Below are 24,160 nucleotides of genomic sequence, written 5' to 3'. Positions count from 1 at the left end.
CTCAGTTGTCTTTTTGTTCTGATTTCTGGAGCATGTACGTCAGTGAGGCTGCCACCACAGTAAAAATAAACAGTAAGACAAACTTTTTAGTATTAAATAGATGTATGCAATAATTGCTACATATACTGGTCCAAACAAACTCCAGGGTTACACTTCCAGTGAAATCAACGTGGCTGGGTGAGAGCTGACTTAAAACAATTTGTAATGTATCTCACTGGCTGAAGCAGACAACATTATACTTCCAAAAGGCAAGGCTTGTTGCACAGTCAGCGATGAGAAGGGACAATTGAGGCACCTAACGGTGGAACCCATCAGCGCAATTTCCCGCAAGTCAGGAACATGAAACAGTGCAGCTGCTGGGATGAGTGAATAGCTGAAGAAGCTTGTGTGAGCTTCGATAGCAGGCCAGAGCAGTGCTCCACTGTGAATGACAAGTGATGGGCCAAATCACTGGGGAGCTACCGATGAGTTATTAATGGTGACAGGTACACTACCTGGGAGACAGGTTGAGAGGGGAAAAAGATTATTTATAAGCGAATAGTTAACAGCTGTACCCACTGCTAAGCATTACATGGATGCCACAAACTGTAGAATTCAAATCTTGGGTTATTCAAGCACGAACAACTGCCTGTCACCAAACTGCAACGCATCGGTACAAATTAAGGTGGGAGAGATGAGACGAGGCTGGAATGATGCCTTGCTCAAGAAGGCAGTGTCATCACAGAGTGCAGATAAGAGCTAGAGAAGGGCTGAGATAACCATGAGGTGAATTATGGTTCTTAATAATAATGATGAATTTGCAAGAACAGCTTTTTAATTTTTCCTGAGGGCTTTTGCAAGAGAACAGATGCTGAATGTGTCCTGTGCAGACAAGAATAAATGGGGGGAAAAAATATAATAAGCAAAGGAAATGTTTTCGAAGAAGTTTTCTTTTGATATGAAAAATAATATATTTCTATTGTGAAGATAATTTCTTCTATCTCCAGCCCCCTCCCACATTTGAAAGACACATTGTTAAGCTTATAATATAATGTTCTTACAATACCTACAATAATATAGTTACCCAGTTTTTCCGCAAGGAATGAAGCATTGTACTACTGAGTATATTAAAAGTGGCCTGGACAAAAATCTTTCAAATGTATTTCTCTTGTACAATCCTGCACTAAGAGAAGCAGAAAAAAAACCCCAACCAACCCACATCAGGATTTTGGAAATGTTTTCATAATGTGAACATCATCCTGAAAGAGACTGTTTCTCAGCCCTTTCCTATCCCATTGCAAAGATACATCTCTGCAGTAACTGCTTACATAGGAGAGAAAAACTAAGAAACAATCTGACGGCTTTTTTTGTGGTCTTTTAATGCAGTGGAGCAGTTAAATAGCAGCAAGATCAGCCAGGTGCCAAGACAATAAGCATGTGCTCCACTGACTTCTAGGCTTCCATAAAGCACAGACTGGGAATCCCTGCACTAGATGTCTGACCAGAAAGAGACATTTTTGACCTCCAACAAAACGTGTCAAATAGTTAATCTTAAAAAAAAAAAAGGGGGGGGGGGGGGATTGTGAGAAAACTTAACAAACAAAATGCTTAAGCTCCAAATGCAGTTTTTCTTGAAATGCAGTCTCAAACAGATTGCAAAATGGTAGGAAAAAAAAGCAGGCTAGTCAGCAACAGCTGGGTTCCTCCAAGGTGGAGGGAAGAAACTGTTTATATCTATGGTTACTGCCACTTCTCATTTCTTTGCCATAGGGGTATTGTGCTCTCACATGCTCTGGAGGAGATACGGGAGCCAGAAAGGGTTCACACTTCAAAAAGCTTCTGAGGCTTTAAAATATAAGGACATAAACTGACACAGCACCGTAACTGTTTGCAGGATTTGGTCCAAATTTCTCAGTTCAGGCATTCCAAAGTGAACATCACTAAAAGGCAAATAGCCCTGTGTGTGTGGTATGTGCACGCGCATGCACTTGTGCATGTATGTGTGTCTTGGGGGTGGATGTGATATTAGCCAAGCTTACTCATAACTTGCTTTCTGCTTTTCATAAGATTTGATTATTTTTCCCCATCTGTTTCATTCTGGTTATCATGGACAACTGGTATGATTCCTCAGTGTCTGAACTTCTCACACTGTGACTCAATATTTAAATATATAGCCAAAGATGAGTGAGACTGTTACATTTTATCCTAACAATTGGCCACTGAAGTATTTTTATTAAATACTATGCATTGTGGAAACTGCTTTTCACACAACTGAACTTTTTCATATAAAGCAATCAAGCAGTCACAAAATTATTTTTAAAGGTACAGTGAGAGATTTAGGAACTGAATATAGGTGGGATTTGGCATTAGTAGCCTCCCAGAAATTCTATATCTGCACTGATATCCCCACATATTATTGATTAAATCCTTGTTTCCCTTCCCTCCTAGTTTTAAATTTATTTTTGCTTAAATAGATACATGCTAGAGGATCTGGGCTAAAGGCAGAGGAAACATAAGTAAAATTTCACGAAGAGTGAAATTTGAAAACTGAATTCACTATGCTTAACTGTCAAAAAGTATAGAATTTAGAGTGAACATGGTAATCTTAGTCTTGATATCTCCATTTCAACTAAACAGTGCCTTACTGCACAAGTGGTTCCACTGCTTGTGAAGTAAGGCACTACTAAAATAAATATCAAAGTCTGCCTCTAAATGACAATTTTCTTTCTTGTATTCATAGATGGAAACTGAAATGTCAATTTCTTTACTGTTTCTTCAGGGATAGGGTTTCTTCATGAATTTGGAAGCACAGATTTTGATAGTCAAGCTTGCATGAAGTGCCTGCTGCTACCATGCTCAAAAAGTAAAAATGTAACTTTTAAAAAAATTGTATATGTAAAAAGAATAACTTCAAAGGTTTGTCGGCTACCTTTCAGCAAAACCAACCCAACAAGCAAAGCTACAAAAATTATTATAAAACATAAGGTGCAAACCATGAGTGTGTTGATTTTATATCATCCAACATTATTTACCATGTAACTGGGTCAGAATTAATACTCCAAGGACTATACACTACATACGTCCAACATTGTATTCTTTACAGCTCCACACACCAAGTGAGTCCATCCAGTAACGCAGAAGGCTCCTGTTTTCCTCCAAACAAAATGCAGCACTATTTGTTTTTTATGGATTCATTATAAATTCTTGAGTGACACAAAGGACAAGCTGCCAACAGCAAAAAACTGGTTTCTAAACATGCCAAAGTTTGTTGGAAATGTAACATTTTAAGGACTCTTCCCTTCCCTGTATTTGATCCCTAGCTGTAATGTGTTCTTCACGTTACCTCAGTCGGTCATGTATTAACAAGACTTCAACCACTTTTGCAAACCTCCTCCACTTTCTCACAGAGGCTATTTGGTAAATTATGTCCACATGTTTCAAAGTGAACAGAAACTCATCTCTTAATTTGTACGTATTATGTAATCAGCTCAGCAAGCTGGGCAAAGTCTTGGCTCCCTGTGCCACTGGAGTCAAAGAGCTGTGCTCTAGGATGGTCTGCAGACACCCAGCTAGAAGGGAAAGGAAATCGTGGATGCAGCAGCTACCCATGCCTGACCCACAGACACTGCAGAGGGGATGGCTGGGTGGGCAAAGACCTTGTGCTTACTGATTACTTCTTCCACCTACCCCACAAAACTTCTGCTTGGGACAGGAAAGAAAAAGAGCAGCAACCTGAACTGAAGAAATTAAGACCTTCCTTCAGCGAGGCCAGGGGCTTCATGGACATGGCAAAGCTGACTTGGAGACCTCATGATAAGAATCTGCTTCATTAGTGAGTCTGCATGTGCAAAACATGCCACAAACGATCCATGGCTTGTGGCCTGGCTTGAGAGATGTAATAAATGTCAATGCAGAGAAAGAGGGAGTCTACCCCAGTGAAAACAATTAACAATAAAGAAAGAATCTTTAGAAACCTACAATTTTTGATTGAAACATACTTTCTCACGGAGTTCTCACAACCTGCTATTCATTCCTTTTCAACTAAAGGGCAATGGTTACAGGAAGGGAACTGTTGTGTAAGCTCAGCTGACCAAGCTGACATACATACACTCATTGAGGCCCCAAATCATAAAAATACAGAAGCATATGTTCAATATCAAACATGTGAGTAGATCCCTATTGAAGTCAAGGGCCTTAATTGTTTAAAGTTGGGTAGGTGCTTATGCATCTTGTTGAATCAGGACCCACTTACTGACTGAACAGTTCTCCGGCTAAGAAATTAAGTTTGGCTCCCTGTGGCTTTATGTCTCTAGTGTCCAATAAGCTGAGAAATCTTTTGGTTTGCATTTTTATAACCTCCTTCCCGCCTGCCTCTCTAGCATAGTTTCTTTGGTGCCTCAAAAGTCATGAGTGTAGCTTTTTCTTCAGTGTAGGAACTACGACTGTCTCTCTCCATACCTGGCCACATACACAAAGCATATAGAGCCTTCATGTTATTTGCAGCACCTTCCTTCCTGTCTCTTGAACTAAGCTGAAAATAGTTATACAAAACATTGTCATATATGTCCTGTTCCTCTGAATAGCTAGATAAAAAAATGAAGGACTTTTGTACAGTGCAACAGCAGCTGAAATTCCAGTATCATTATCTTGTATGAACTGAGGGTAAACACTGCTCAAGTGAAACTGAGTACCTTAGAGAGCAACTTGTAGAGTACTACAACATAAAGCAGACTGGTGACGGGGGAAAGCCTTACAGACACACATCTAATGTCTGGTGTGACTAGTACTGGAAATTCATACTATGTTATGAAACTATTATTCAGGCATGGGAGTATATGTATACCTTCATTTCAAATTTTCAGTTCGAAGCACTTCTGAAACACCTCGAACTGGTTTGACATTTAAATTCTCACAAGTGCTTCAAAACCCATAAAATTTTCTATTGCATTGACATTTTTATCCTCCTCCAAACAATTCTTAAAATTGATATAACAAACAGTTCCATGCTAATGTACTATATTTTCATTGATCTATTAGATCCTGCAGGTTAATGCTCATCAACACCACCCCACAGTGCCCACCTCCCCCAAAAAAAACCCAAACAAAAACTTCGAAAAAAATGTATTTTTTATTATTTCTGTGACTTCAGGAAAAGTGTAAAGCTCAGGTTATTTATGTCACAATGTTTCCATGCCTAAGAAAAAGGTTGTATTGACCCAATGAAAGAGCTAACTCTTCATTCCAGTTGAACAGACACTCTTCCAACTACCAGAATAAACAACCTTCCATTTAAAAATTGTTTTAGGACAGTATTAAGACTATATGCAATAATACTGCATGATAACACAGTAATATAATCAGCAGATTCAAACATATACGGCGCTACAGGGCTGTTCGGTACTTAACACATCAAGTACCAGGCTCTGAGAATACATGCAAGTAGGCATTATGAGAAACTTACTCTTTCAAGATGCATCTTAAGCTCATCATGTAAAATCAACTTGCTAGCTGTATGCGGTTGTAGGAACACAGGCTCCTCAAGCCACAGCCTCCAAATAAAGGCTGCAAGTGACCAGGTCAGAGATGGTATGCACATCATAAGTGGCTGCCATTGGACCACACTACTTCTGCTGCTCAGTTGTTCCAGAACAGCTTCCTACATTCTGTAACACCCTTTTTCTCCCAAGAAACATTTCTCTGCCTTCAGCTATGGCAGAAAACAGATGTCATGGGTCTTATATCCATTACCTCACAACTCTTTGAGCCTACAAAGGGCAGAGTAGACCTCTGTTTTGCATCCCATGTTACTGTATAAAATACTCCTATCAAGAGGAAACCAGCTCACACATGGAAAGCAATTGGATTAGTACTAGTTAAATGCTTTAAAACTAAATTGAATTTTATTTTATGGAATTCTTTCTAAAAGAGATGGGTTGGACAAGAGCATTTTTGTGGATTATAACATTACACACACAGCATGTTTTATTTAGCACTCAGGAACACTGCTGCAGAATACCCAATTCTTCCAATTTTATAAAAAATCTCTTGATATTACAAGGTGGAGGGTTTTTTACTGTACCTGCCTCCTGGAGTTCTTGTGTTGATTTTCTTTTTTATCTAAAGAAGTTTTCATTTTTCATTGTTTTTTTTATGGTAGGTTTCAAAACAGGAAGAAGCAGCTTGAAAATACAAATGTAACTTTCTCCAGTATAAAAGGGAAAGCAAAACTAAATTATATTAAATCTAATCTTTTAAACCAATTCCCCAATATTCAGAATCTGAATTTATGACCTTCAAATGTTTGAGGCTAGTAATACTGAACTGTTTCATATCAATATGCTGACCTTCTATAGTGACCATCCTTTTCTGAAGCCATTCACCAAGCACTCATTCACCTATGTATTGAGCTAGCTGAACAGAGTTAAGTTGCTCAGGCATTGCCCTAGCTATTTCCAAATAGTCTGAGAGCCATTCTGTTTTAACTGAAAGCCCAGTGCAACATAAGCTAAGTTGCAAGCAACCTGATGAGCAGGCTCGTTTCCTTTATTCCTATTTGTCAGCACCATATGTCAACTTGGACACAGGTTAAAAGACATCCAATATACAGACTGCATGGATAAAAATGTAATGATGTTAACTCTATGACCATATCCACATCACTAGGCACGCTATACAGATACACACAAAACCTAGCAAGCTGATATATACAGGGCCAGCAGTCTTAAAAATCTACAAGTGACTTCTCTGCAGGATGACTGTCAGTCAGTAACACAGGTTTCCACAGCCTTTCCAGCAGAAGAAATGTAAGACTTCGGGGTGCAATTCTGGCAAGATCCATCATGAAGAATTCAGCAAGACTGGATATAAACAAACATACTTTCTCCTACTATAAAGGGTAAAAATGAAACAAATTAAACAAATTCTTCCTCTTCCATTTGCTAAAGAGATTATTAAAAAAAAATATTTACTGAAACTACTGTTCCAGTGGTGGTGATGTTTCAGAATTTGACTAAAGAACAATCACAATTACATATTCTATTTCATTAGAGGATCTCAAAGCACTTCATAAACATTAATTAACAACATCCAAGTATTAATTGGGATGATTAGAACATTTTGTAAAAGCCGTGGGGGAGGAGAGAAATCAAGCTGAAGCACAAAAGACTCATGCAGCAAGTTAATATATTAGAACCAGTAGAATAATACATGTTTCCTGGCTTCAAGTTAAGTATTCAAAATTCTAGGACATGGTGCAAAATGACAACCAAATCATAGAAGATATTTCAGCACAGGAAGAAAAGTAAATTTCTCAATTAAAATATAAGAGTTCATCTTCATTAAATTCAAAATGTACCTTGATAAGTAGAAGGGGGTTGTCTGTCTACATTCAACACTGTGCTCTTATTGCCTAGAAGGCAACAGTAAGTGCTAATGACATTTACCCCTCCTAATAAGAGTCACTCACATTTCACTGTTATTCCTTGTTATTGCTCAGGACAGGCACTAGCACCTCATTGAAAGATCAGTGCTGCAAGGGAAAAAAGTCCCCTCGAGATCCCTTGGACTTCAAGAAAAGCAGTAAATCAACTGATGCTGGACAGATGACAAGTTTGATTCTCTGTGGCCTTCCTGATTCCTAAGTGTCTGTGGGCCTAAATTTCCTCTGTGCTTGAAGCAAGTGCTGACACACAGACAATCAAAACCACCCCTAAACTCAGAGCAAGAGGTGTCTAAACTGGGAAAAGTCTTAAATCCATTAAAGTGTCATGGTGTGGACTCCATACTCTCTAATAGAGTTAATCGCCATTGATGTGTAGCTGAATGGTTAATATCCCAATCTTAGCACCTCCAGGACCATGATTTGAATTCAGCCTGGGCTCCTCTGTGGAGAGAGTAGTCTATAAAAACCAGAAGTTCTAATCTGAGATGTATTTTGTGAGAAGAATGATGTTAATTCCTTGGATTCTTGGCACAACTCACTCCTGTCCACATGCCCACACACATTTCCCTTCGATCAATAGCTTTATGCCCTTTTGTTTTCTTTATTTTCTAACAGGTCACTGCATTTATTACAAGAAAATTGAGATAGACAGTAACCCCAAGATCCTGTCCTCAACTCAGTGGTCATATTTCTCTGACATACTGCAGGATATGTTCTGGTAGAGGCTTCAACACGGCTTTGTCGGCAAGAAAAGTGATTTTCCAGACTAGGAGGAATGCCTTTCTCTCTCTTCCCCTCATGCACAGAGAATTGGTCTCAAAAATGAAGACTTTTGTCACAGACACACACTCTCACAATCTATTAGAATGTAAATAAAATTTAGAGATTATGTAAGTACGTGCATATACACATATTTCATGGAAAAGTTTCTGTGATCATAAATGGTTAATAGAAATTCAAACACATTCTGAAGCAAGAAAGCTGGAAATAGTTTCCTCCTTGGCTTACCTGCCAAGACCCAAGTTCAGGGCTCTTTCTCCTGCAATGCTTGATGGCATCACTCACACCTAAAACAGCCTAGGGAGTGAACTATTCCTCCCACCTCCTTCATCCCTCACTCTGCTTTAGGTGTTTGTGATTTCATCAACTATCACAAGAGAAACACAGGACCATGAACTCAAGACTTGGCAGGTGAAGAGATTTTCAGCTCCGTTTTAAAAAGGAAGAACACATGGTCCTAGCATATGCCTGACAGACCTTCAGTAGCAGCCATTTCCATGCTCTGCATCCCAGTAGCTGTGTCCAGCTGTGTGAAGCTATGTCAGTCAGTGGGATCATGGATTCTCACCCCCAATAATGTAAACAGTACGCATTCCAGGTAGGAGAAACACAGCTACACAAAAGTGTCTCTCTCTTTTTTTTTTCCTTTTGGTCTTTGACAGCCAAAAATGTTTGCCATTAAAAAGACCATCTTTGCATTTCTGAGCCATCTGAAACACTATGGTTATAAAGGCTGACTATTTCATAGTAGTCATTAAGAACTAGCATGTATACTGCTGTTGATCACCAGGGGTTATACAGCCCTCTGCTTCATTACCCTGGCAAGACACAAGACACAGAGCAGCAATAGCAGAGCTCTCCAGCTGCACATATTCTGGAAATCCAAATGATCTTTGCATGTTACTGAGACATCTGTTGTCATGTAACTTGTCCTGGTGGCATTCAGAAGTGCCATCAAACTCTCTGGACTTTATTTTTATTCTTTCCCAGTTCAAGTGCTAACAGTCATGATAAATAGAGTCATGTAGCACTAGTGTGATTGGTGGTGTTACTATTAGAAGTATAGCATTAAAAACAGCAGGGACATGTTAGGCAAGTTAGTGCAGATACAGAGAAAATCTGAAAGCACTTCACACTGTAGAACAAGTGGCAGTGCTTTGCTGAAACACGCAACAACCCTTCCCTCTGGCTCAGCAGTTGTGCTCTGTTTCCCATCTCAGTCTTCAGTCCTTAAAGATTTATCTGAGCTTTTTCCACCCTCTGTTTAGAGTAAAGACAGGATAGTCACTCCTAGCTTTGTACAGCTAAGATGAATACAAAAGAGCAAGGGGCATAGTAGAGAATCTCTTTTCCACAGAAGTGCAGAGGAGTCATGCTGAACTGACTCACATGGGAGAAGAGAAACTTTTCCATATGATCACAGCCGCAAATATTAGCATGCAGTGATGCTGTGGGAGGAATGGAAAACTCAGGAGATGGACACATCATCTAACAGATCCTTTTCATCTGTTTGTGCTAAAGAGGCAAAATCAGAGAAGGAGGGGCAGTGAAACTGAGGTGAAGCTGAAGAAGGAAAGATAAGGAAGAAAAAAAGTGGGGGTGGAATGGGAGGCAATGACAACAGAATATCTAAGTTGGAGTGGAAAGAAAGGGAGGAGGGAAGAGACTGGCACAGAGAACAAGAAATAGGCAGGGCACATACTAAAGACACCCAGATTTAAATCCCATCTGTACTGGGAGAGTAGAAGTCTGGGTAAATGTCACCCAGCTTTGAGCCTTGGTCACTCTGAGGGCCACTGTTGAAAAATAATGTTGGAACAAAAGAACATATATGAGTGTGAACAATAATTACAAGGAGGAAAAGAAAACACAAGGTTGCAGTGTATCCAACAAAGCTGAAAGTAAATAAAGCTGTAAAAGGGTAACTCTCTCTTTGTTATCAAGTAATTAAATGTTGGTGGCAGTTATTATGGGAAATACGACCTTGCATGTGAAAGACTTTGGTTGTACTTGGCTTTGTTACAGTCGTTACCAGATAAACTTCTTAACCTTTATCTGCATCAGTTTTACTACACATAAAAAGGGCATAATATTCATAGAGACATGGAAAGACTGAGTAAGTGACTGCTTCTTAAAATGCATGGAAATCCTCCAGTGGTCACAGCTGAACAAGTGCACAGTATTAATTAAGAGATTGACAAACAGACCAACGAGGAATGAGAAGCAATATCAATTAAATAAATGCACAATCTTCACATACAAAAGCCATTTTTATTCTATTAATGGTGCATAATTGTCATCAAACTTTCACTGGGTTGCAAGGCTAAACTTTTTTTTTCCATCCATATTATAATTTGATTGCCTATTTATCTTAATTTTATTTATTACAAATAATAGAGCATACCACCACTTTAAAGGTGTTCTTGTTATGAAAGAAAGAGTAAATCAACTGATGGTATGTGGGAAAAAAACCTAAAAGAAACTTCACATGACTTGTGATTATAGATACTGAACTGAAAGTATGATATCATCACTACAATGACCTGACACCACTTGTCTACCTTGGAAAAGCTGATATCCTCAGAGCTGCTGATTGTTTGTTTTCTTTCTGCTGTTCCTTATGTTTAAGCAATGGAGGCTGTTTGACAAGCTGTTTAATTAAATAGCCCTTGCACTTGGGCTCTGTAGCAAAAGTTCAAATATCTTAAAAGGAGGTAAATGAGTACAGACGGGAAACCTAAGACTCTGAAGTCTCTAAAAGAGGTCAGACAACAACAGAACCCATACTTTTCTTAAGTCTTCCACAGACAAGCCAATGGTGGGCAATATTTAGTTTTAAGAACAGTAAAGCAATTTCCAGATGTGCATATGGTTAATATTCCACCTGCTTAGAAGGGATGAGGTGCTAAGGGATTACTCAGAGAAAGAACAGAAAAGAAATTAAGAATGTTATTACTAAAGATGCTCAAATTTCCTTCATTGGTCTCTCGCCAAATCTCTTGACCTAATCTGGATGTAAGAATGATGTGCATGAACCATGTAGTTGTGTGAACTAGGACAGCAAACAAAAACAACACATTCCACCAAGAGTAACTACATTTTACAAAGAATTTGAGAAATTGTCAGTCAAATTTAACACCAATATATGTGAGCATGTAATTTGATTCAGTCAGCGACGAGGCCAGCAGAGGCAACGGTAAGTGGGCGGCTAAGCACTAGACTGAGATGGACTGGGAGGTTCCCGAGGCCCAGGAGCGCCGGGGAAGAGCGGAGGGACCCAGCCAGAGCCGACAGCTCTTGCGAGAGAGGCTGACGCGGTGTAGGCCTTGCCAGGAGCAACCACAGGAGATTTGAACGGCCCTGAGGAGCACAGCGAACAGGGCATGGTGCGGCAGTTTGCACAGGCAGTTTGCGCAGCCCCCGTCTTCCTCTTCCAAGCTCGAGAAGGCCACTCAAGTGCTGGGCATCAGCCCAGAGGGAGACCCGGGTATGGCTGCCACTCGGGTGAAAGGCATTGTTAGGAAAAATGTGGCAACACAGACAGAGGTGCTATGTAAACATGCAGCTGTCCAGGTCTCTGGTTGCGGGGAGTGCCTGGGTCTATGACTGATGTCGGAGGGCAGCGGGGACACCTCTTGTGTGAGGTGTGACCGGGTAAGTGATCTGCTCAGCCTGGTGGCAGAGCTGAAGGAGGAAGTGGAAAGGTTGAGGAGTATCAGGGAGTGTGAGAGGGAGAGAGATTGGTGGGCCCACACCTACCATCCCTGAGGCAGAGGCAGCAGATGGAGCCTCCGCAAGAAGTGGAGGTTCCCCTGCCCTCCTGCCACCAGGCAGGAGGGGACCTCAGAGATGGAGGGAATGGATATAGGTCCCTGCTCGGGGAGGCAGGCAAATCCGCTCCCGGTCTCCCTCACCTTCCCAGTTGCCCCTACACAAGAGGTATGGGGCTCTGGAACTTGAGGACCAGGCCCATGAAGATCAGGGTGTAGATGAAGTCCTATCTAGGGAGGTGCCTAGGCCCAGTCGGGCAGCCCCACGCATTCTCCCCTCCTCTGAAAAAAGAAAAAGGAGGGTAATTGTCATAGGCGACTCCCTTCTGAGGGGGACAGAGGGCCCAGTATGCAGACCTGACCCATCCCACAGGAAGTCTGCTGCCTCCCTGGGGCCCGTGTACCAGGAAACTCCCTGGTCTGGTTCGGACCTCTGATTATTACACATTGCTGGTTGTGCAGGTTGGCAGTGATGAGGCTGCAGAGAGAAATCCAAAGGCAATCAAAAGGGACTTCAGGGCACTGGGACGTTTAGTGGAAGGATCTGGAGCACAGGTAGTGTTTTCCTCAATCCCTTCAGTGGCAGGGAAATACACTGAAAGGAACAGGAAAACAGACCTGGTTAATACATGGCTCAGAGGCTGGTGCCATCGGTGGAATTTTGGGTTTTTTGATCATGGGGAGGTTTACACGGCACCGGGCATGCTAGTGACAGATGGTTTCCAGCTATCTCAAAAGGGTGAAAGAATCCTCGCTCGTGAGATGGCAGGGCTCATAGAGAGGGCTTTAAACTAGGCTTGAAGGGGGTAAAGGATAAAACTAGGTGCACCAGAGATGAGCCTGGGGGCAGCATGCCGATGTTAGGGGTGGATTCGATAGCCCAGCTCAAATGCATCTATGCCAATGCACGCAGCATGGGCAATAAACAGGAGGAGCTGGAAGCCATTGCGTGGCAGGATAGATATGACTTAGTCATCATCAGGGAAACATGGTGGGATGACTCCCATGACTGGAGTGCTGCAATGGATGGCTACAAGCTCTTCAGAAGGGATAGGCGAGGTAGAAGAGGTGGTGGGGTGGCTATCTATGTTAGCGAATGTTTTGACTGTACAGAGCTACACGATTCTGATGACAAGGTGGACTGCTTATGGGTGAGGATGAGAGGGAAAGCCAATAAGGCAGATATTGTGCTGGGAGTCTGTTATAGACTACCCAACCAGGTTGAAGAGACGGATGAATCATTCTACAAGCGGCTGGGAGTAGTCTCAGAATCATGTGCCCTTGTCCTCGTGGGGGACTTTAACTTTCCAGACATCTGCTGGAAATACAGCACAGCAGTGAGTAAACAATCTAGGAGGTTCCTGGAGTGTGTGGAAGATAACTTCCTGACATAGCTGGTAGGTGAGCCAACCAGGGGAGGAGCCTTGCTAGATCTATTGTTTACGAATAGGGAAGGACTGGTGGGAGGTGTGATGGTTGGAGACCGTGTGGGCTTAGTGACCATGAAATGATAGAATTTTCAATTCTTGGTGAGGCAAGGAAGGTGGTCAGCAACACCACCACTATGGACTTCTGGAGGGCAAACTTTGGCCTCTTCAAGGCACTGGTTGAGAGAGTCCCTTGGGAGATGGCCCTGAAGGGCAAAGGGGTCCAGGAGGGATGGACATTCTTTAAGAAGGAAATCTTAATGGCTCAGGACCAGGCTATTCCTATGTGCCGTAAGTCGAACCGCCGAGGAAAACGACCAGCCTGGCTGAACGGGGAGCTTTTGCTACGGGTCAAGAAAAAAAGGAGAGTTTATCATCTCTGGAGAAAAGGGCGGCCAACTTGGGAGGAGCACAGGGATCTCGTTAGATCACACAGAGAGAAAATTAGAAAGGCAAAAGCTCAGCTAGAACTAAATCTGGCCACTATTGTAAGGGACAACAAAAAATTTTTTTACAAATATGTTAACAGTAAAAAGAATGACAAGGAGAAAATCTATCCTTTAACGGATACAGAAGGGAACGTAGCAACCAGAGATGAGGAAAAGGCTGAGGTACTTAATGCCTTCTTTGCCTCAGTATTTAATAGGGAGATCAGTTATCCTCGGGGTACTCCACCCCTTGAGCTGGAAGGTAAGGATGAAGAGCAGAACATATACCGCCTTAATCCAGGAGGAAAGAGTTAGTGACCTACTATGCTATCTGGACACTCACAAATCTATGGGACCTGATGGGATCCATCCAAGAGGACTGAGGGAACTGGCAGAGGTCCTTGCCAAGCCACTCTCTATCATCTATCAGTGATCCTGGTCAACAGGGGAGGTCCCAGAGGACTGGAGGCTTGCCAATGTGACTCCTATTTACAAGAAGGGTCAGAGGAAGTACCTGGGGAACTACAGGCCTGTCAGCCTGACCTGTATCAGAAATAGTGTGGCCAGCAGGAGCAGGGAGGTGGTTGTTCCTTTGTACTCAGCACTGGTGAGGCCACACCTTGAGTACTGTGTTCAGTTTTGGGCCCCTCACTACAGGAAAGACATTGAGGTGTTGGAGCATGTCCAGAGAAGGGCGACCAAGTTGGTGAGAGGCCTGGAGCATAAGTCTTATGAGGAGCGGCTGAGGGAGCTGGGGCTGTTTAGTCTAGAGAAGAGGAGGCTGAGGGGAGACCTTATCGTTCTCTGCAACTACCTGAAGTAGGGTTGTAGTGAGGTGGGTGCTGGTCTCTTCTGTCAGGTGGCTGGAGATAGGACGACAGGAAATGGCCTCAAGTTGAGGCAAGGGAGATTTAGGTTAGATATTAGGAAAAATATTTTTACTGAGAGGGTTGTCAGACATTGGAATAGGCTGCCCAGGGAACTGGTTGAGTCACCATCCCTGGAGGTATTAAAAAAGCAAGTAGACGGGGTACTTCAGGACATTGTTTAGTGGGCATGGTTGATAGTTGGACTCGATGATCTTGAAGGTCTATTTCAATCTAAATGATTCTCTGATTCTATGACTATGCATATAACCAATTCTTCTTTAAAAAACTCGGAACTGCATTATATAACCTGCACTATGTATTTCACAATTTGAATGACTATGTTTTAGTTAATGGGATGTCTTTTGAAAAAATGGCTAATTCCCCCCCTCCCCCAGTGTATACCTTCTGAGAGTTTACTCTTAGCTGACATCAGTGACTGAAACAGTTGTTCTTGCTCAACAGTTGTTTTAGCCCTACAGAACCAACACAGCAATGGGAGAATAAACCACAGTCCCTCCTGGTCATCATTTGAAGAGTTAACTAAATTGATAAAGTAGGGATTGTGTTGGTATCTATGGGCAAAGAAACACACAAGCCCAAGTCAGCAGTGGCAGAGGACGTCATTAATTTCAGAGGGTTTTTTCTTACTTTTAAAATTAGCAGACTTGACAGTGAAACCACAGCGGCAGGAAAAGCATTGTACTCCTAGTTTCCAGTCTTCCCAAAGCAGAAAATGGTATCTAGTAATTTTGAATTTCATCAGTTTTCAGCACTGACATTGCCATGGAAAAGACCTTCATTTAGGATTAGTGATTCCCCATGCACTGTCCAGTGCATGGACTTTTGTGAGTCACCTTTTGGGCCAATAAAATACCCATACTTTTCCAGCTGGCTTTAGTTTTGATTTTGGTTTTTGGGTGTTTGGTTTTGGGGTTTTTTTTTTGCTTTTTTGGTTTTTTTTTCTGTTAAATTTCTCATAGCTGTGAATAGCACCACAGAGTCTGGCAGCCAAGACGTTGCCCATGAGCTACTGACTATAATCTACTTTTTTCGAGGGAACGATGGTAAGAACAGGAATCGTAGGTCTAGCCCCTTTTCCTGATTATGCCAATGTTCTGTTCTGTGCCTCTGCTTCCTTCTTTGTACTGTAAAGATAGTATTTATTTTCCTTTTTTCACTAACGGAATACAACTATTTGATCACAAAAAAGTTGAAGAAGTGTTGACCTCTTACTCAAAACACTGATTCATTATTTGCAAAGAGTCAGTTTATGGCCTCTAAGTTGTGGTCACATGTCCTGTCATCTGCAGCTGGACCAGTGTAAAAGCTGAATGCTCCAGCTGTTCACTGCTACTGGCATAATTGCTCTCTAGCCCTATCCTCACAGAATAATCGGAGTTAACTTGCACATGTTTAGCAGGAGGATTTTTCTAACCTGCCTTGTTTACAGAGAACCTAGCTAGGGAGTGGTTACACATGTAGTTACACTAGCAAATGGGTGGGGTAAAGTATTCTCCAGTGGTGGAACAGAGGAAAACAGCTGGCAAAGTCACCTCTTCTCTCAGCTCAGCTGAAACCAAACCAGGGCTGGAGACTTAGTCACAGTTGAACTGTTCTTTGAAGCAAAAGTAACTTCACACAAATTAATAGAGCCACTAATCACAGCTCTTTGAGTAGCAGGTGAGAAACTGACCCAAAACAGTTACTGTTGTTGACAGAATCATTTCTTGTCATGTAGACAGTTGTTGAGTTGGCTGTTCCCAAAGAGAAAATCTACAGGCTCACTAATAGCTCCCCACCAAATACAGCTTAGTTCCTTGAGATAGGTACCAGATACACAAGCCTAGAAACTGAAGCACTCTGGATGCCCATGGAGCAGATGCAGTCCAGGAAGCTCCCCTATGCAGTAAGGTTTTTTTGAGGATCACTTCTAAAGATGAGAGGACAACTCCTCCTCTAAAACATTAATCCTGTGAGCAATCTGATAAGACTGCTGACCAAATTGTCACTCACTGATATTTCAGTGATAGGTATCTATTCACCAGAAATTAGGTTTATTGCATAGAGGCCAGAGAAAGCTTGCCAGGTCTTAATGCCTTTCAGCCGTTACTGGCAATGCTGTGACTGTGCCCAAATGTGAAAGGCGGTGTATCACATTACCTCTGCTGGCTTCAGGGTTTGTTCGCTTCCTGTGCTCCATTAATGCATCCACTGAATGAAGCAATAAATACTGCATTTTTCTCTGCCCACTGCTTTTTAATTTGCTATTTAGAAACATTATTAGTAAAAATGAGGGTATTACAAATAATCCCACCCACCTTGCAGCACTAATACACAACTAGACAGAGGCACTGGTTTTCTCTTGCTTCTCAAGAGCAGCAAACTGAGGTTTTTCTCAAAAGTTACTGTGAAAAAGTGTTTTCTTTTTTCATGGAAAAAGGGGTTTCATTACAGATCTTGAACAGAAAAGAAAATATCTGTCAATACTAAAATAACAGATTTTGAGTGGATACATCTATGCTAAGATTTCTCCCCCCCCCCCCCCCCCTCCAAAACCCCTCAATTTAGGGAAAATGTTAAAATACTTTAACAATTCCATCATGATTCAGGGGAAATTCAGCACAGACTGATGTCTCAGACCTTGCCAAGGCGTGAAACGCCTATTCTGTACCAGCTTTAGAAATCTTTTGCACTGCAGTTAATTGGAGAACACTGGAACTTTAACCAGGATTAACTATTCTAGAATCTGTCACAACCATTCCCTTTCCCTATTCTGATACTTCTCTTACTCCTTGCAGAATACACTTAAGAGTGTCTTAGAGTCTGTACGTTCCAAATAAGTTCTGTACTTCTGTACATTCCAAATAAGTTCTGTATTTCTGAGCAAGTGTTCCCAAAGCTACTAACCTTTCTTTCCCCCTGCCCCCACATCAAACAGTGATAACCATCATTTCATCTTACAGGTTTAAAATCTTATTTTTATTAGATTAGAGACAAACAAGCTAGTTTACTGGTTTACACTTCTCTAACTACAGCATTATAGCAAATTTAAACCATTTCTTAGAGATATGTATTTGTGTATTTGATGTACAATGAGTATGTGTGAATGTATGGTAAATTTACCAGCATTGACTGGACTACACTATAACTTAGACAGCTTTGCATCGACAAGTTAAAAAGAACTATACTTCCAGACTGAGAATCAGATATTCTTTAATTCACTGCATGACAGCCTACCAATAATCCCATAGCTCTGTGGTATTCTGGATGATTTCTTTTGCTACTTGATACTTTTGGCTCTCCTATAGGAGGCTCATGCAATTTCGTCATAAGCTTTTTGTGTGGAAAACGTGAGTTTGAAAGCCTCAAACAATTCTGTGAAGAGTTCCAATTCTCTAAAGACAAGCTTTATGGAACAACACCTTTGGCTTGAAGGAGACATTACCTGTAGTTCTCACCTGTATGCACTTTTACTGTACTAGTGTTACTACACATTTCCTGTCAAATTTCCCTGCACGCCCCTTTTCTCCTTTTTATCAGATAGTTGCAATAGAGTTACTTTTTAAACAAGACTTTTTTATTATCAAAGATTTGACTAATTTTCCTACAATTTCTCTTCATAAATGTTTTACTAAGTAGTTCCCTTTCTGCTGTATACTGAGTTTCCTAGCTTTAATGGAAACAAAATGCATTATTATTTTGTCCAGGGAGTTTGTGGAGTTTCCATCCTTGGAGCTATTCAAAAGCTGTCTGGACATGGTCCTGGGCAACCAGATCTGAGTGGCCCTGCTTGAGCAGGGGCATTGGACAAGATGACCTCCCTTCCAACTTTGAACAGTCTGTGATTCTTTGAAATTAGAGAGCTAAACTAACAGGCAGGCTTGACTACACCTATCGTAGGTCTTCATTCACCCACTAACACAATCCACAGCCAAGCGCTAACCGAGTCAATATGTGGCAAGACCATTACAGCTGCCCTTAACTTTCATTGATAATTGTTCTCCTTTAACTGACATAATATTCAATATACTGTTGTTGAATGTAGTAATGGTAAAATTCATGCCTCAAGGGCTACCATGTGATTGATTTTTAGCCAGATAAATTGAACTCTGACCTAATGGTGTATTATAGGCCTTTACACCACTCAGACGCATAGGTCACAATCTCACTCAGTACAAACGTCTATGTAATTATATTACAAGTCATTACTGCATATATTAACATCATTCCAACAGATAATTAAAACAAAATCAATATGAGCCCGATTCTAGAACCTTTAAAACAAGAAAACTACTGATTTCAGTCAGTCTTCTTGACTGTAAGGGACACTGAATTACATTCTGCGCTTGTAATATATTACACCTATTAATCGCATTTAGTAAACAGAAATTTTCTAATGTTATATCTTAAAAAGGATGCATTTTTTAACACATATTCCTTTGCAAATCATATTTCTTCAGCCCTCTTCATCAGTAGCATTCAGAATCCAGGAATCTAAAATATGTTGCAATATGCATATAATGCCATTACAGTAGGTATCTACAGATATCTATCATATACCTATCTAGTTTAAATATCATATGCAACATCTATAGATACATATCCATATATATATCATACAAACATCTATAGATATCTACTGTATAAATATCATGGATATATATTTATGTGTAAGTTTTAGAATGGAAAAAATGGATTCTATTGTATTTGAACACATGTAACATTTAGCTTTTACTAAAGAGATGCCTGAGAGAATCCTAAAACAATTAAAGAGCTTCATTCTGTATATATCCTAATAAGAATAACAGGATATCATTATTAAAGTAATAGCCTTTTTATTACTCTTTCCCTAGGACTGTTCTACAATTCAGAACACTTTTCTGTGAGAATCTGTGTAATTAAGAACACAGAATATGAACGTTTCCATAGAATTACATAAGGCTAAGCAATTTTTTCACATGAACGACAGAAAACTGAAGAGGAATTAAAAAATACCATCAGAATTCCTTAGAGCAGGACTAAAGATTCCCATATTTTCTGTATAGTGCCAAGCACACTATCATTGCCTAAGAAAGTAAAGAAATAAATTGGAAACTAGAATTTTCAAATTTTTTCAGGTGTGTCCACTTCAATAACTGGATGACTTCTAGATGAGGCAGAGCTCCCACAAAGTCAGTAGCAATTAAGAGAACTCAGAAGCATGTAGTGTTAGATTCTCAATCAGAAACAGTCTTATAAAATGTAATAATCCACTTTGGAACCCAACAGATGATGAAATTCTTCAGATAAGCAACCATACGTATTCATGACCATACTCATAAAGAATGCTTGTCCATATTATTGTTTACTTATGTTTTGTTTGCTCATCTTATCTTAACTAATCTGCACATAACACTTTATTTAAAACTACCTTTTAAAAATGGCCTTATAAAGAGGATTTTCCTGTTTATACATGACACTATAAGGATACCTCCCAACACAACTATGATCACAATGCCCATTTCATCTACCCCTTATTAAGTATCTTGCTAGAGAAGGAAAGAAAAGATGAAGAAGCTGCTGACTTGGATCTTAGTTTCTTAAGTCAAACAGTAGCCCTTGAAAACTTGCCAGTTGCCTTTGATGACCAAATCAGGCTTGCAGCTAGCTAACCTCAGTATTTGCAGTATTTAAGGTATTTCCTACAATAAGCATAAGCAAGTACAAATAAATGCTATGGTATGAAGTAACGTGCATTTTTTTAGCTTAGGAAAAATTGAACATTTCATTTTGCCAACATCATCATTAGTCTTCAACATGCCACACTAAATTTACTTCATATCCTTCTACCTGTTTGGGTGCATGGTCACTACATCTGTACAAAAAAAAAATAAATCGGTTAAGTCGGCTTGGAAACATGCTTTGCTTTATTTCCTACCTGAAGGATGTAGCCTCGAACATAGTCTCGCAGTGTCCAGCCTAAGCCATGAAGAATATGCAACACCTCCTCTTGCTTCAGTACACTGAATAGTCGGTCAAGTAGTATCTTCAGTCTCACAGGCACAGCCTGAGTACCGTAGAGCATCAGGCTGCTGATGTCAAACACAACATTGGACTGCACAATCTCCACTTGGGTTGGGTGGTAGAGGTGCTGAGTACTAAGCTTGTCCAAGGCTGAAAGAAAATGGGTTAAGTATAAGAGAAGAGCTAAAGGAAAGACAAGAAAATAATCCCAAAGAATTATCTAAACACAATTAATTTTGCAGATGCACTTATTTTCCACAGAAATATCACCTTAATGATTCATGGAACCACAGAATCACAGCATAGTTTGGGCTGGGAAGGACCTTAAAGGTCATCTAGTCCAACCGCCCTGCAATAAGCAGGGACATCTTCAACTAGATTAAGTTGCTCAGAGCCCCATCCAACCTGACCTTGAATGTTTCCAGAGATGGGACATCTACCACCTCTCTGGGCAACCTGTTCTAGTGTTTCACCACCCTCATCATAAGAAATTTCTTCCTTATATCTAGTCTGAATCTATCCTCCTATAGTTTAAAACCATTGCCCCTTGTCCTATCACAACAGGCCCTGCTAAAAAGTCTGTCCCCATCTTTCTTACCAGCCCCCTTTAAGCATTGAAAGGCTGCTATAAGGTCTCCCCAGAACCGCCTATTCTCCAGGTTGAACAACCCCAACTCTCTCAGTCTGTCCTCACAGGAGAGGCATTCCATCCCTCTGATCATTTTTGTGGCCCTCCTCTGGACCCACTCCCAACAGGTCCATGTCTATTTTGTACTGAGGACTCCAGAGCTGGATGCAGTACTCCAGGTGGGGTCTCGCAAGGGTGGAGTAGAGCAGCAGAAACACCTCCCTTGACCTGCTGGCCACCCTTCTTTTGATGCAGCCAAGGATATGGTTGGTTTCTGGGCTGCAAACACATATTGGCAGCTCATGTCCAGCTTTTCATCCACCAGTACCTGCAAGTCCTTCTTGGAAGGGCTGCTCTCAAACCCTTCATCCCTCAGCCTGTACTGATATTGGGGTTTGCCTCAACCCAGGTGCAGGACCTTGCACTTGGCCTCTTTGAGCTTCTTGAAGTTCACATGGGCCCACTTCCTGAGCTTATCCAGGTCCCTCTGAATGTAATCCTGTCCCTCGGGTGTGTCAACTGCACCATTCAATTTGGTGTCATCTGCAAATTTGCTGAGGGTGCGCTCGATCGCACTGTCTATGTCATTGATGAAGATATTAAACAGTACCAGTCCCAATATAACCCTGAGGGACACCACTCATCACTGAGTGATTCTTTTTTACAGATGCAGTCTGAAACAGGCCTAGTTTCCAAAGGTCACAATTAACTTTAATCCCTACAGCAGAAGGGTGCTCAGCTGAGCCCCAGAGACTACAATACTCCTAAGTTCAAAAGAAATTACAGAAAATTTATGATTAAGTGATGAACAAGACTGAAGCTATTCAGAATTGATTTGGACTGTTAAAGGTTTGAGACTTAACCTCTAGGGGAATAAAAGAAAACAGATACACACTATACCCCAGCCTTTTAAACATGTTAAAAATTAGTCCCCTGATTTACCGTAATTTCTATCATGAATTCACTGCTACTTGAGCTGGCTGGTTTTGTTTTACCCTTCTGTGTGAATTTCATGTTATTCATTGTGACGTGAATAATATAGAGATGAGGGAAGGGGAGGTTTGCAGGATGAAGGTAATTCTTATCCCCTTGTGAAGTTAAATGTGATGGAACTGCACATGACATCACACATTTTACTGAGTATCAATGTTTAAATTTAATTTTATTTCCATTTTATGGACTATGTTGCAGCACCTAAGCTTCTCACTGCTTTTTTTTAAACAAAACTTTCTGAGCATTTAAAATAATTTTATAGGGACTTCTTCTCTCCTGTACTTTGGTTTCTTCTTGGTTTATGGTCACTGGAGAGTTCATGTACTCTTGATAAATTGCTTTCTTACATCCAGAGCGCAAAGGCCCTTATCATTTACTCACTGGCTTCATTCAACACGTTTACTCCAAGGAATACTTTGTCAAAGAGTTCTGGTTTCCTCATACTTCATTTCTTGCAACTGATTTGTCTGATCTTTCCTATTCTAGTGGTTAAGTCAACGTTGAATAAATAGCTTTAAATATTAATTTAACATTCAAAAAAAGATAAGGAATTGGCAAGCCTAGGGACTGCAGTCTTATGTCTCTCCACAGGACATTTATACTGCAGAATGTGAAGGGTGGGATTTTTCTTCCAAAAGATCTTCTTCCGAAATACTTCAGCTATATAGGCTTCATGATGTGGGACTGATTTATTTACAAGGTCTAATGAATGGGATTTGATTGAAGCTCATCCAGGTCAAATACTTTCCTATATTTTTTTGCCCCTTTTATGTATGATATTTTTGTAACATGGTTATTTTGCTACTGCTGTAACAGATGTGTCATCAACGTACTCTGCTAGAAAAGCCTAGAAAATTGATTTTGTTACTGTGCAGGCTGTGCTATATGTGTGCTGATACATATATATGTGTACCTGGGGGGCAGAGCAACCATTTGGAAGGAGTAAAATAAAGTAAAATACTAGTATTCTTAAAAAAATACTACTACTACTTGCAATAAGAATGCTGTAAATAATATTAGTGTTAATAGATGTAACATTTTCTACCAGACTATCAAAATAATTAAGCAGATCTGGATCACCTTGAGCTTTCCACCTTCAGTCTTACAGAATGAGAGTAGGATCCAAAGATGTTAACTGGCTTCTCCACGTTTACACAAATTCAGACCAGAGCCAAGACATGAATGAATATTTTTGGAATATTCCATCCTTTTTAATCACTACCTCATATATTTCTAATGTATCTTAATATTTGTTTTCATTTCTCTTTACTTAACAGTAAATCCTATGCCTGCAGTGCAGAAAAGCAAGTTCTTCCAGCTAAACAAGACTTGGGTTGCTGAAGATTTTAAGGTCATGAGTCTACTTTGGCACTAGTCAGAATGGCTGTACGATATCTTTATCTAAAGACTATTGGGTGGATTATAAAACTAATAGATAGAATGAGATTTTAAAACTCTGGACATTTACCCACGTTATGTAATGTGACCACTCCAAGGATAACAGCTTTGGAAAGGCCAAGATGGAATAGAAGTGGAAAAAAAGAAATAAAAAAGTCCTTTTTAATTACTGAGCACGCTCCTTGACCAGCAGACAGAAATTTTCACAAAATACCCTGTACTATTCCATTTATCTGCAACATGTTTTTAAGCGATGTTATCTATAGATCTGCTTCTCAAAACACACACACACATACACAGACACACAAATAAGAGTTAGTCCACTGTTGGAATAACATCCCAAGTGACACTGAAATTATCTCCAATTTTGATTTGTGGCCTTATTCTGCACATTATGTAATAAACCAATAAGCAGTGAATGTTATCCTTTTGAAGTACAAGTCA

At 40.5% G+C, this 24,160-nt stretch overlaps 1 protein-coding gene across 1 annotated transcript in view; it reads right to left on the bottom strand.

The window, feature by feature from the left end:
* Nucleotides 1–24,160, bottom strand: part of BNC2 (basonuclin 2) — a 329,075-nt gene that overhangs the window by 81,526 nt on the left and 223,389 nt on the right. Inside the window, exon 4 of the mRNA XM_049795150.1 lies at nucleotides 20,612–20,847. Coding sequence (XP_049651107.1) covers nucleotides 20,612–20,847 — 236 coding nt within the window. The remainder of the gene's footprint in view (nucleotides 1–20,611; nucleotides 20,848–24,160) is intronic.

Source organism: Accipiter gentilis, chromosome Z (genome assembly GCF_929443795.1).
Source record: "Accipiter gentilis chromosome Z, bAccGen1.1, whole genome shotgun sequence".
Lineage (NCBI taxonomy): Eukaryota > Metazoa > Chordata > Aves > Accipitriformes > Accipitridae > Astur > Astur gentilis.
The sequence above is the reverse complement of the archived record's forward strand: the minus strand, read 5'-3'. Positions and strand labels throughout refer to the sequence as shown.